Source organism: Phocoena phocoena, chromosome 1 (assembly GCF_963924675.1).
Source record: "Phocoena phocoena chromosome 1, mPhoPho1.1, whole genome shotgun sequence".
Taxonomy (NCBI): Eukaryota; Metazoa; Chordata; class Mammalia; order Artiodactyla; family Phocoenidae; genus Phocoena; species Phocoena phocoena.
Genome location: NC_089219.1, coordinates 91,600,326 through 91,614,352, shown reverse-complemented (window position 1 = coordinate 91,614,352; position 14,027 = coordinate 91,600,326). Strand labels below are relative to the sequence as shown.

At 35.4% G+C, this 14,027-nt stretch overlaps 1 protein-coding gene across 2 annotated transcripts in view; it reads right to left on the bottom strand.

The window, feature by feature from the left end:
* Positions 1–1,940: 1,940 nt before the first annotated feature.
* The window catches only part of RNPC3 (RNA binding region (RNP1, RRM) containing 3), a 34,420-nt gene continuing 22,333 nt past the window's right edge, over positions 1,941–14,027 (bottom strand). The window contains exons 11-15 of one of the 2 annotated variants that reach the window (XM_065885195.1): positions 8,019–8,113; positions 7,872–7,930; positions 5,439–5,571; positions 4,665–4,736; positions 1,941–2,146 (exon numbers count right to left, since the gene is read on the bottom strand). In XM_065885195.1, coding sequence (XP_065741267.1) covers positions 4,677–4,736; positions 5,439–5,571; positions 7,872–7,930; positions 8,019–8,113 — 347 coding nt within the window. In that variant the 3' untranslated portion in view covers positions 1,941–2,146; positions 4,665–4,676. Of the gene's footprint in view, positions 2,147–4,664; positions 4,737–5,438; positions 5,572–7,871; positions 7,931–8,018; positions 8,114–14,027 lie in introns of those variants that run through there. The other variant, XM_065885186.1, reaches the window with a different exon arrangement.

Sequence of the window (14,027 nt, the reverse complement as noted above, 5' to 3'; positions counted from 1 at the left end):
GAAAGGATAGGGACTCCAGAGTTTTATTTAGGTTGATTTTAAAAAATATTTTTTGGCATACCTGACAGATCTAAATGTCCTAAGGAATAATTTTTTTAGCTTTTGATTCACTACTCCTGTCGTAATTTTTGATAATTTCAAAATCCACTTAGGTGATCCTTTCAATACCTGAGTTTCTCAATTTCTTTATCTCTTTCCATGACCCCACTTGCATTCAACTACCATGTTCACGTTCTAGAATGTGAACTTAGTCACTAATTACTGTACTCTAATACTGTCAACTTCAGTCCCTTTCTCTTATTTCAAACTCCCAAATTTCCTACCTCTAGAAATTAACTACAACACATCCTCAACCACACTGCAATCTCAATGGATCATACCATTTCTCCACTGTGCTTCAAACTCCTTCCTTTTATTAATTTGCTCATTACCAGATTACTTTCCATGTCCCTCCTTCATCATCATTCTCTTGATTATAGCAACACCCTTCCCATTCTCCCTTTTTGTTGTATTCACCTGGGAAAATTCCAACTTTAATCATTTGACTCTGTGTCTACTCAATGATAGGACCAAGGCTAAACTTAACTGGAGAAAAACACAAAACCATGTTGACTGATCTCACTTAAATTAATAACCATGGACTTCAAGTATGCATTTTAAGTAACGTCTAGCAATTCTTCTTCTAACAGTCTATTCATTCTCTCACTTTCCTAAACATCTATTTTACATCTTCTTTTTTTTCCTCAATCCATTTTTCCCCAACACTTCTTCCCTCTACTTCATGACCTTGCTTCCTATTTCACTGACAAAATGTAACAAAACTTTTATATGCTCCCACTATATGTACTAAACTGCAAATACCTAGACATATATAATCTGTCCTTCCTTCTACTACTATTAATGAGCTGTTTACACACCCATCTTTAAAACTAACCCTTCTATTTGTACACCATATCTATGGCTCCAGCAATATTCCTCTCCTTCTTCCATCATGTTCTCTACTAGCTTAGTCCTATTAACACATAAATCTGCTATATCTTCAATCTTTATAAAATAAAATAAAAACAAAAACCTTGATACCATACCCCCCTATATTAACAGTCCCTTTCTCTACTTCCCTAGAGAGCAAGACTTAATAGAGTTGTCTTCAGAACTCATCTTTCTTGCATCATTAACAGACCTGACATGTTTAATCATTCCTTCCTAGTTGAGATTTTTTCTTCATTTGGCTCTACCTATTCTTAGTCATTCTTCTTTGATGTTTTCTTACCACTTGACATCTAAATAGTAATATGTTCCAGGGTTCACATTCTCATTCTTCTAATTCCTATCTTTAAGTTTCTCATTTGCCTTATTTCACAAAGCTTGAGTAAAAGGGAAGAAGCTATGATTCACAACATCATTCCAACAAAGACGTGACTCTAAGATAAAACTGTTATTACATACTCACAGGAGAGTATCAATCAGAGAAAATTAAATAAAACATATCAAAGTTTCATACTTAGCAGAGAGTTGAAATTAATTTCACTAAGGGAACAGAATAATTTTATATGAGAAACATTTACACCACTGAGTGACATTCTGATAGATTGGGGGACACAAAACTGGAAGACTAAGTTAGGGCAAGGATACAAATTCCCTAAACTGAAAAATCCCCCACAACTAAAAAAACACAAAAAAACAAAATCGACAACAACAAAAAAATCATCAAAACTCACAGCCAATCAAAACCACTCCTAGAATAATTACAAGAAATAAGATTACTATAAAAAAAATGTCAAGTGCATCAGTATCCTGGTAAGAATGAAAATGGGCAATATTTGTAATCATAAAAGAAAATTTATATTTAATATAAAGCCACTTAATAAAAAAGTTATGTAATTATCAAATTATACTTTCTTTGATGTATAAAACATAAAGAAAAATTAAGATCATTATTATATTGGAAAGAAAATAATTTATTATATATGAGGAAGATGATTAAAATACATGTGATATATCTCTAATAAACTGATTTAAATGCATATAGTTTTAATTTTTAAATACACTTTAAAAGCTGTTACGCACAGTTCCATAGTCCAGGTGGTCAATTTCATCTCCACAAAGTTGGAAAGCACTTGAGAGATATGAAAAATTCAAATGGAACCTAAAATACCATAGAAATTCATTAAAAATAATCATGATTATAAAACAGTTTAGTTTTAAAATAACTAAAAGCTAAAACATTTATATTTAGAAAATTAGTGAATCATGTCAGTACAAAATTTTAATTGTCTAAATAAACAGCTTACACAGAAACTGATTTATAACATTAAAAAATAAAACATTTTAACTGTGCCAGTAGAAAAAAGTAACAGCAATTTTAGTATCTCTTTTTGTACTCAGAATGACAATGATTAACAGAATTTTTCATTGGTTTCATAGTACTATTTATAGCAGGATTTGCAAGAAAGAAATGTAAAGACTCCAGTGCTTTATTTTCCTACTTATAAAAGTTTAGATGGTTAGGTTGGTATCTCGGATCCACCTTGCCATTTTAATCTAACAAGTAGAATCCAAACTGGTCAGTCCTTAGAACTACTAAGGGACCTTTTTAAATTAGATTCTTGGTCCCAATTCCAGAGATTCTGATTTATTAGCTCTAGGGCAGAGTCCAGGAATCTTTATGTGTAAAAATCCTTCCTCAGTAGTTCTCAACCTTGGTTGCACATTAGAACCAATACTTCGGGAAATCTGAAAATCCTAATATGTATGCTGCAATCCAGACCATTGAATCAAAACTCTGGGGGAGAGTTTCTTTTGTCAGTATTTTTTTAAAAAGTTCCACAAGTCATTCCAGTATGCAGCCAAAACTGAGAACCACTGTTCGGGTGGTTCTGGTTATCAACTAGTCTGGAAACCACTGCTCTTACATACCTACCAGAATTTTTCTTTCCACTTATTGAGCTACCCTGAGTCAACATTATGTATTCTCCTCTCTGTTACTCTTTTCTTATTCCTTTTGTTTTACTTTGCTTAGAAAAATAAAGAGGAAAAAAGATACTTCTACTTGCTATCTCGATAATAAAACCTCAGATGTAAGGTCTGCTACTCTTATTTGGAATTTACATTGAAATCCAGTTATTTAAATTTTTAACAAATGTACTTTTTAATAGGAAAAAAAACTCAATCAAATTTTACAACACATGATATATACAGAACACCTAAACCAGATACATCATAAAAAAGAAAACATATATGTTACTGAATTAGGTTTAGAAAATACAAAATAGAAGAAACAAGAATAAAATTTGTGTTAAAGCAAATGTATACATTGTCCAAGTAAAAAGCTGACCTGATTCACTAACTTTCCCTGGAAAAACTACATAACCTAAAGGACAGCACAGAAAATTAAGCAACAAATCTAAAAACCACATAAAAGATTTGTTCAATCAACACAGGTAATTTTTAAAATACTTCATTTCAATACATTGTAAAAAAATTACTGCTTAAACTGGATCAATGGGTTGGGGAGAGACAAAACACTTGCAGGAAAATCAAAAAAACACTGCCCCAAAAAGGATACGACAAGAAAGGATACACTTTGTATGACAGTATTACAGCAGTATTTACGCAGGAATGCTTCTAAAGAAGAACAGCAGAATGCAATTTAATTTTTTTCTTATTTTTCATGTTAGATTTACAAATAAAATGATTTTTTTAAACATACACTGAAAATGGTTTATTTTTATCTGTTCTTCTAAGGTATTTGTAAGACTTCTGGCTATACTAGTATAGACACTTTACAACAAAATTCAAATATTCAAGGTGCCTCCCAAAAGGAATAAACATTAGGCAAAATTTTCTTTATATAATTTTTTCAGCGTAACCATCAGTAATTCTGGCTCACTTACTTCATGTTCTTCCAGTATACTAAGGCAGAAAGATTTAAAATAATAAAAAACAAAAGGAATATATTTCTACTCATCTTTCTTAAATCAATGTAATATAAAATGCTTAATTCTACCATTTTTAATCATTAAATTACTTAAGTATGAATTAAAATTACTTATTTGAAAGATGAAATACTTCATTCCAAAAAAATATGTACATATTTCTGTGAGGTGTACAATTAGTAATTAGCAATGCAAATTGTCAGGTCCCACCAAGGGTAACCAACTTGTCCTGGTGTGGCAGACACTTTCCCAGTGTTAGCATTAAAAAGTCCAGTATCCTGGAAAACCCCTTACTCACAGGAAAACTAGGGATGATTGACTACCTAAGGCCCAAACCCCTTGCAGACCGACTGAATCAGAAACTCTGGGTGGGGGTGAGGGGAAACCCAGTAATCTGTGTTTTATCAGGCCCTCTAGGTGATTATAATACATGTTAAAATTTAAGAACTACTGCTTTACTTTATGAAGAAAAAGTAAATAAAGACTAATATACAATGCCCTTATGAAATTCATTCCCCAAATTTAATTTTTACATACAAATAAGTTTTATTCCATAGTTTTAATTGTGAAGTTTAATGGAAATTAACTGCATAGACAGAAAGAATCAGAGGGAGGATCCTTTAAAAACGTTAGAAGGTACACAAATTACTATTCTCTCAGGCTTTTATCCTTCCTTAATTTTAATCTCAAGAAAGTCTTGTCCTTTTATTACGTTATCTCCACACTTACCTTTAATAATTTTTAACACTTTCTTTTTCCTTCTTTAGAATCTTGTTTTGGTCTAGCAGATCGAGCAAACTGCTAATATTTAAAAATTAAGGTTTTGTTCACAAACATGAAAGTAATCTTTTCTAAAGAATTGTCAAGAACTTCCTAATGTAGGGTAGGAGTACAGTTTTTAATTTATCTCTATATTTGTCTTCCTACTCAGTCATTCATCAAATATTTGTTGACTGCCTCCTAGCTGTCCATGATCTGGGGAAGAAGTAAAAAATGTATCTTTTCTTTTAGTCATTTTTTACACCTAGACCTTTGCTCCTTCATTTATCCCACTGATTTCTAGTTTGAAACTGCATTAACTACTGAAAGCAGGATGGTAAGTCAATGATATAATTTGTTATTAAAATTCTCAAACATAAATATGAATTATAATACAATAAAATATAAGATAATAAAACTACAACGAATCATATCTTTAACGATTCCAAATGTACTTCTGGATACCATAGTATCTTAGGCTTAGCGTGAGTATGTATATTTTAAGCTGTATTAAGTAAAATGTTTAGACGGCTGGATTTTAATAACCTCACGATGCTTATTTTCCAATAAAAATTTAAATAACATTGTCATTTGACTCAACTAAGTATATTTATAACTGAGTATGCTCAAGCTAGAATGCCAGCTGTTGAGATGAAGGATTATATAAAAATTGGTTTCAATTATACCCTTACTCCTAAAAACTATTGATCCATAAGTCTTGGAACAGACAGATTTGAAGGATACAACCACCATAGGTTTTCCAAAAAGAATGTATCCATTAGCTTCCTTTAATGCTTTTGTTGCTGCTTTTTCATTTGGAAGTCCAATGAAAGCTTGTCCTTTCATGCGACCTTCTTTCATCAAGCGTATATCAAACCTAGAAGTCACAGAAGAAAAAATGGTTTTGACTCAAAGAATTGTCAAAGAATTCTGATGAAGTCAATGGGAATGCGTTGAACAATTTAAAAATTTGCTTTCAGAATAAAAATGACTATACTATCTGATTAGCACATTACTCAGGCTTTCTAAAATTATATTTTATATTCTGTTCTAAAATTGATTCTGTAAGTAGGTAATACTTACAGAATTATTTTGATGATGTGTTTATCTTTTTTTAGCTGTTATAAATATATGTGATTTAAAAATCGTATTACTAGCAACTATAAAAGCAAAGTTTTTCTTTCATATCTCTATTTTTAAACAGTTTTATTCAGCCAATTTAATGCTACTGATATTTACTCAAGTAAAAAAAACAACTATACGACCAAGAATAAAAGGGCTGACAGGAACTATGGAAAAGTAACCCGGAATTTCAGAGTAGGAAGGGACTTCACTGATCGTGTAGTCAAAACCCACCATTTAACAGATGATGTGTAGAGACGGAGTGACTTCTTCAAGGTCATACCGATCGCTAAAGTTAAAGCCAAAAACACAAACCAGAATTCGTATTCCAAGTGTAGTCTTCTATTCTCCTACTGTATTCATTTTTCAACATTTTGGGGGAGGAAACTATACTCAAACTACTTAAAAAAACAGACTAACTTATAACTAAAGTACTGCCTACCATTTAGTCTATGGGACTAGCAAAAGCATATAAAGAATGTTTAAAGTATCAAAAAATGCAGGTAAATTCTTTTTTAACAAATTCACATGACTAGTCCAACAGGAGACAATTATTAATTTATCATTTTGATGTGTACAGCTTTCTCAATATAGAATTTTCTTTTCCCTTCAAATTCTAATGGCAGGCAATACTGGAAATAGAAAGTATATACATGATATATATATATATATATATATATATATGTGTGCACGTATATATATATATATATATACAGACACGATACATATATATATCTATGTGACACATACATATATTTATATATATATACACACACACATTATCTATTTAAAAAATTTTTCCCCTTACAATCATGATTCAAAGGCGGCAACAAGAAAAACGGCCAGTATTTTGCATGGCCAGCAACATAAACTTTTGGTATCCTGATAAGATATATCTGTCACTAATGAATATAATATGGACATGGTTTTTAAGACATGGTGCTCACTGTGCATGCCTATATAAAAAGGTACATAGCCCAGATAAGACTTTAAAAATATTAGTTTCGGGCTTCCCTGGTGGCGCAGTGGTTGGGAGTCCGCCTGCTGATGCAGGGGACACGGGTTCGTGCCCCGGTCCAGGAGGATCCCACATGCCGCGGAGCGGCTGGGCCTGTGAGCCATGGACTCTGGGCCTGTGCGTCCGGAACCTGTGCTCCACGATGGGAGAGGCCATGGCAGTGAGAGGCCCACGTACCGCCAAGAAAAAAAAAAAAATTTAGTTTCACATGAAGATTAAAGCAAAATTAACTAGTCATTTCTCTAATTTACCTCCATTCAAAAGTCTCTCTCCTTACCTCTTCTAATTTTCTTTACTTCTAATTTATATGGCCATGGTCTTACATACTTTAGAGTTAACCAATTATAAAATTTTAAAGAATGAAATTCTAACTCCAAACATTAGCTTTTATATCATTTACAAATCATATCCTCTCTTTTGCACTCATAAAACTGGAAGCCTTCCCAACTGAACGAAGAGAAGTTATTGCCATGGTAAGAATCTAAAAAACTCTGCCTGACTGCTATATATTCCTGGATGAGTCATTAAAATGCTAGTTTTCAAAATGTATTCTTTGGACCAGCAGCTTAGTCATCATCCATACACATTTTAGAAACACAAATTCATGGGCCCTATCTCAACCTGGAATATCAGACTGTCTAGGGATATATCAAGGACATGGTTTTAATAAGCTCTTACACAGGTTAAAGTTTGAGAACCACTGCTTTAGAGCTAGGGATTGAGGCCTGTTTCTATAAATAATGCTTTACTGGAACACAGCCATTAATATTCATTTATGTATTGTTTACAGCCGCTTTAATGCAACAAAGACAAAACTGAGTAGCTGCAACAGACATCGTAATATTTTAGTATAAAAATATTAAATTTTTACTGTCAATTTAAAAAGAAGTTTGTTGACTCTTGCTCTAGATGTCTAAAAGATAAGAGCAATTTCTTCATATAATTTTAATCTCTAAAGGGAAAATGATGTTTAAAAAAGGGCTAATTTCTAACAGATTAAAAACAAAACACAATTTGAGAATATACATGACACTTACATTATGCGTTGTGTTTCTGACGAAAAGTCAACGTATCTTCCAAAAATAAATTTAAGGTCCTAGAATTTTAAAAAGGAAAAGACTAATAAGGAAAGCCAGGGGAAACACATGTAAAATAATAAAACCAATTTATAAATTTCAACTTACCTTTTCTTGAACTTGTTTAGCTAAATTCTTTACATAAATTCTACAGTTTGGTTCACCAGGTTCATAACTTCTAAAAACTGAAAGTGTTTCCATTTCTTATATAAAAACAAAACAAGGATATAAAATTAAGACAGTTTCATCAATTTTTCAAAGAAAAAGTAAAATGACATTCAAATATATCTGTTAAGTAGACAAAATAAGCATTAAGAAAATGTTAAAACCATACAAATTAATGGCAATGTTACTAATGGGATAAAATACCCATTGAAAATCTAAAGTGGTAATATGAAGAAAAGTTTAAAACTTTCAGGCATCTAGAATAACTAAAATTTATCCAATAAGATATTTCTGTTAAAACTCTGTAAAGCTTAACTTTAAGATGAGTTACTTTATTAAAAAAACTAAAGCAAATAAAGATGCTACCAAATATTTGTGTAATTATTTTGCTTAAAGTCAATCTCCCAAACTACTAGCACCAATATATTCAAATGTAAAAATAAAGTACTCAAATGTAATAATAAAGTATTTCAGGGAAACTGTGGCTTCTGAATTTCTATACAGCTACTCCTATTTAGTGACAATAACCATCTTTCCTGACAACTAGATGTTCTAGGCAAAAATATGTCAGTTGGAAGCCTGTTTCCATTATGGGAAAAATTATAATATGTTACATGTCAATCTAAAACCCCTAAATATTTTCCTAAAATATACTAAAACAAGAAAACTCCGTTAAGAAGTAAAAAACTATCACATTAGGATATAAAATTCATAAACACAGGCTTTTAATCACCAAATAATTAAAATTATTTTTTTTTTTTTTTGACAAATAATTGCTCTGCATACATCTCAGATACAGTACTGTGTTGGTCTGTCAACTGTAACCAGAATACAGAATTCCAGACTGTGGGCCACACTGATTTAACATGTCATATAAGTTTCAGGAATGAAAATATTCTTACAAACAAATATAGACTGGAAACATTATACTGAGAGATACTTTTCCTCCCTATAAAGTATGAGTACTAAAACCCAAAAGTGGTGATTAAAAACATTAACTGGAGGGTGTTCTGAAGATGGCAGAAGAGTAAGACATGGTGATCATCTTCCTCCCCACAGATACACCAGAAATACATCTACACGTGGAACACTCCTACAGAACACCTACTGAATGCTGGCAGAAGACCTCAGACCTCCCAAAAGGCAAGAAACTCCCCACGTACCTGGGTAGGGCAAAAGAAAAAACAGAGACAAAAGAATAGGGACGGGACCTGCACCAGTGGGAGGGAGCTGTGAAGGAGGAAAGGTTTCCACACACTAGGAAGCCCCTTCACGGGCGGAGACTGTGGGTGGCGGACGGGAGAGGAGAGCACAGCAACAGAGGTGCGGAGGGCAAAGCGGGGAGATTCCCGCACAGAGGATCGGTGCCGACCAGCACTCACCAGCCTGAGAGGCTTGTCTGCTCACCCGCCGGGGCGGACGGGGCTGCGAGCTGAGGCTCGGGCTTTGGTCAGAGCACCAGGGGAGGACTGGGGTTGGCTGTGTGAACACAGCTTGAAGGAATTAGTGCACCACGGCTAGCTGGGGCTAGCTGGGAGGGAGTCCGGGAAAAGGTCTGGAGCTGCCGAAGAGGCAAGAAACTTTTTCTTCCTTCTTTGTTTCCTGGTGCACGAGGAGAGGGGATTACGAGTGCTGCTTAAAGGAACGCCACAGAGCCACGGCTAAAAGCACGGACTCCAGAGACGGGCGGGAGACGCTAAGGCTGCTGCTGCCGCCACCAAGGGGCCTGTGTGTGAGCACAGGTCACTATCCACACCCCTCTTCCAGGGAGCCTGTGCAGCCCGCCATGGCCAGGTTCCCAGGATCCAGGGACAACTTCCCCGGAAGAATGCACAGCAGGCCTCAGGTTGGTGCAACGTCATGCCGGCCTCTGGCGCCGCAGGTTCACCCCGCAATCCGCGCCCCTCCTTCCCCCTGGCCTGAGTGAGCCAGAGCCCCCGAATCAGCGGCTCCTTTAACCCCGTCATGTCTGAGCGAAGAACAGACGCCCTCCGGCGACCTACATGCAGGGGCGGGGCCAAATCCAAAGCTGAGCCCCTGGGAGCTGTGAGAACAAAGAAGAGAAAGGGAAATCTCTCCCAGCAGCCTCAGAAGCAGCGGATTAAAGCTCCACAATCAACTTGATGTACCCTGCATCTGTGGGATACATGAATAGACAGCGAATCATCCCAAATTGAGGAGGTGGACTTTGAGATTTATGATTTTTTCCCCTTTTCCTCTTTTTGTGAGTGTGTATCTGTATGCTTCTGTGTGAGATTTTTTCTGTATAGCTTTGCTTCCACCATTTGTCCTAGGGTTCTATCCATCTGTTGTTTTTTTTAAATTTTTTTCTTAATAATTAATTTTTATAACTTTATTTTAGTTTACTTTATCCTCTTTCTTTCCCTTCCTCCCTCCCTCCCTTCCTTCCTTCCGACAACGAATCATCCCAAATTGAGGAGGTGGACTTTAAGAGCAAGATTTATGATTCTTTCCTTTTCCTCTTTTTGTGAGTGTGTATGTGTATGCTTCTGTGTGAGATTTTGTCTGTATAGCTTTGCTTCCACCATTTGTCCTAAGGTTCTAGCCGTCCGTTTTTTTTTTTTTTACTTAATATTTTCTACTTTAATAACTATTATATTTTACTTTAATTTTATCTTCTTCCTTTTTTGCTTCCTTCCCTCCTTCCTTCCTTCCTCCCACTGTCCCTCCCTCCCTCCCTTTCTTTCTTTCCTTCCTCCCTCCCTACCTCTCTTTCTTTCCTTCCTCCCTCCCTCCCTCCCTCGCTCTCTCTCTCTTTTTCTTTCTTTCTTCCTACTACTACTAATTCTTTCTCTCTACTTTTTCTCCCTTTTATTCTGAGCCGTGTGGATAAAAGGCTCTTGGTGCTGCAGCCAGGAGTCAGTGCTGTGCCTCTGAGGTGGGAGAGCCAACTTGAGGACACTGGTCAACAAGAGACCTCCCAGCTCCACATAATATCAAAAGGCGAAAATCTCCCAGAGATCTCCATCTCAACACCAGCACCCAGCTTCACTCAACGACCAGCAAGCTACAGTGCTGGACACCCTATGCCAAACAACTAGCAAAACAGGAACACAACCCCACCCATTAGCAGAGAGGCTGCCTAAAATCATAATAAGTCCAAAGACACCCCAAAACACACCACCAGACATGGACCTGCCCACCAGAGAGACATGATCCAGCCTCATCCACCAGAACACAGGCACTAGTCCCCTCTTCCAGGAAGCCTACACAACCCACTGAACCAACCTTAGCCACTGGGGACAGACATCAAAAACAACGGGAACTACGAACATGCAGCCTGCAAAAAGTAGACCCCAAACACAGTAAGATAAGCAAAATGAGAAGTCAGAAGAACACACAGCAGATGAAGGAACAAGATTAAAAATGCACCAGACCTAACAAATGAAGAGGCAATAGGCAGTCTACCTGAAAAAAAGAATTCAGAAAAATGATAGTAAAGATGATCCAAAATCTTGGAAATAGAATAGACAAAATGCAAGAAACATTTAACAAGGACCTAGAAGAACTAAAGATGAAACAAACAATGATGAACACCACAATAAATGAAATGAAAAATACTCTAGATGGGATCAATAGCAGAATAACTGAGGCAGAAGAACGGATAAGTGACCTGGAAGATAAAATAGTGGAAATAACTACTGCAGAGCAGAAAAAAGAATGAAAAGAACTGAGGACAGTCTCAGAGACCTCTGGGACAACATTAAACGCACCAACATTCGAATTATAGGGGTTCCAGAAGAAGAAGAGAAAAAGAAAGGGACTGAGAAAATACTTGAAGAGATTATAGTTGAAAACTTCCCTAATATAGGAAAGGAAATAGTTAGTCAAGTCCAGGAAGCACACAGAGTCCCATACAGGATAAATCCAAGGAGAAATACGCCAAGACACATATTAATCAAACTGTCAAAAATTAAATATAAAGAAAGCATATTAAAAGCAGCAAGGGAAGAACAACAAATAACACACAAGGGAATCCCCATAAGGTTAACAGCTGATCTCTCAGCAGAAACTGCAAGCCAGAAGGGAGTGGCACGACATACTGAAAGTGATGAAGGAGAAAAACCTGTGACCAAGATTACTCTACCCAGCAAGGATCTCATTCAGATTTGATGGAGAAATTAACAGCATTACAGACAAGCAAAAGCTGAGAGAGTTCAGCACCACCAAACCAGATTTACAACAAATGCTAAAAGAACTTCTCTAGACAAGAAACACAAGAGAAGGAAAACACCTACAATAACGAACTCAAAACAATTTAGAAAATGGGAATAGAAACAAACATATCGATAATTACCTTAAATGTAAAGGGACTAAATGCTCCCACCAAAAGACACAGATTGGCTGAATGGATACAAAAACAAGACCCATATATATGCTGTCTACAAGAGACCCACTTCAGACCTAGAGACACATACAGACTGAAAGTAAGGGGATGGAAAAAGATATTCCATGCAAATGGAAACCAAAAGAAAGCTGGAGTAGCAATTCTCATACCAGAAAAAACAGACTTTAAAATAAAGATTATTAGAAGAGACAAAGAAGGACACTACATAATGATCAAGGGATCGATCCAAGAAGAAGATATAACAATTGTAAATACTTATGCACCCAACATAGGAGCACCTCAATACATAAGGCAAATACTAACAGCCATAAAACGGGAAATCGACAGTAACACATTTACAGTAGGGGACTTTCACACCCCACTTTCACCAATGGACAGATCATCCAAAATGAAAATAAATAAGGAAACACAAGCTTTAAATGATACAATAAACAAAATGGACTTAATTGATATTTATAGGACACTCCATCCAAAAACAACAGAATACACATTTTTCTCAAGTGCTCATGGAACATTCTCCAGGATAGATCATATCTTGGGTCACAAATCAAGCCTTGGCAAATTTAAGAAATCTGAAATTGTATCAAGTATCTTTCCCGACCACAATGCCATTAAACTAGATATCAATTACAGGAAAAGATCTGTAAAAAATACAAACACATGGAGGCTAAACAATACACTACTTAATAATGAAGTGATCACTTCATTATTCATATTATATTCATATTCATATTATATAAAAAGTACCTAGAAACAAATGACAATGGAGACACGATGACCCAAAACCTATGGGATGCAGCAAAAGCAGTTCTAAGAGGGAAGTTTATAGCAATACAAGCCCACCTTAAGAAACAGGAACCATCTCGAAAAAAACAACCTAGCCTTGCACCTAAAGCAATTAGAGAAAGAAGAACAAAAAAAACCCAAAGATAGCAGAAGGAGAAATCATAAAAATCAGATCAGAAATAAATGAAAAAGAAATGAAGGAAACAATAGCAAAGATCAATAAAACTAAAAGCTGGTTCTTTGAGAAGGTAAACAAAATAGATAAATCATTAGCCAGACTCATCAAGAAAAAAAGGGAGAAGAGTCAAATCAATAGAATTAGAAATGAAAAAGGAGAAGAAACAACAGACACTGCAGAAATACAAAAGGTCATGAGAGATTACTACAAGCAACTCCATGCCAATAAAATGGACAACCTGGAAGAAATGGACAAATTCTTAGAAATACACAACCTGCCAAGACTGAATCAGGAAGAAATAGAAAATATGAACAGATCAATCACAAGCACTGAAATTGAAACTGTGGTTAAAAATCTTCCAACAAACAAAAGCCCACGACCAGATGGCTTCACAGGCGAATTCTATCAAACATTTAGAGAAGAGCTAACACCTATCCTTCTCAAACTCTTGCAAAATATAGCAGAGGGAGGGACACTCCCAAATTCATTCTACGAGGTCACCATCACCTTGATGTCACAAAGAAAGAAAACTACAGGCCAATATCACTGATGAACATAGATGCAAAAATCCTCAACAAAATACTAGCAAACAGAATCCAACAGCACATTAAAAGGATCA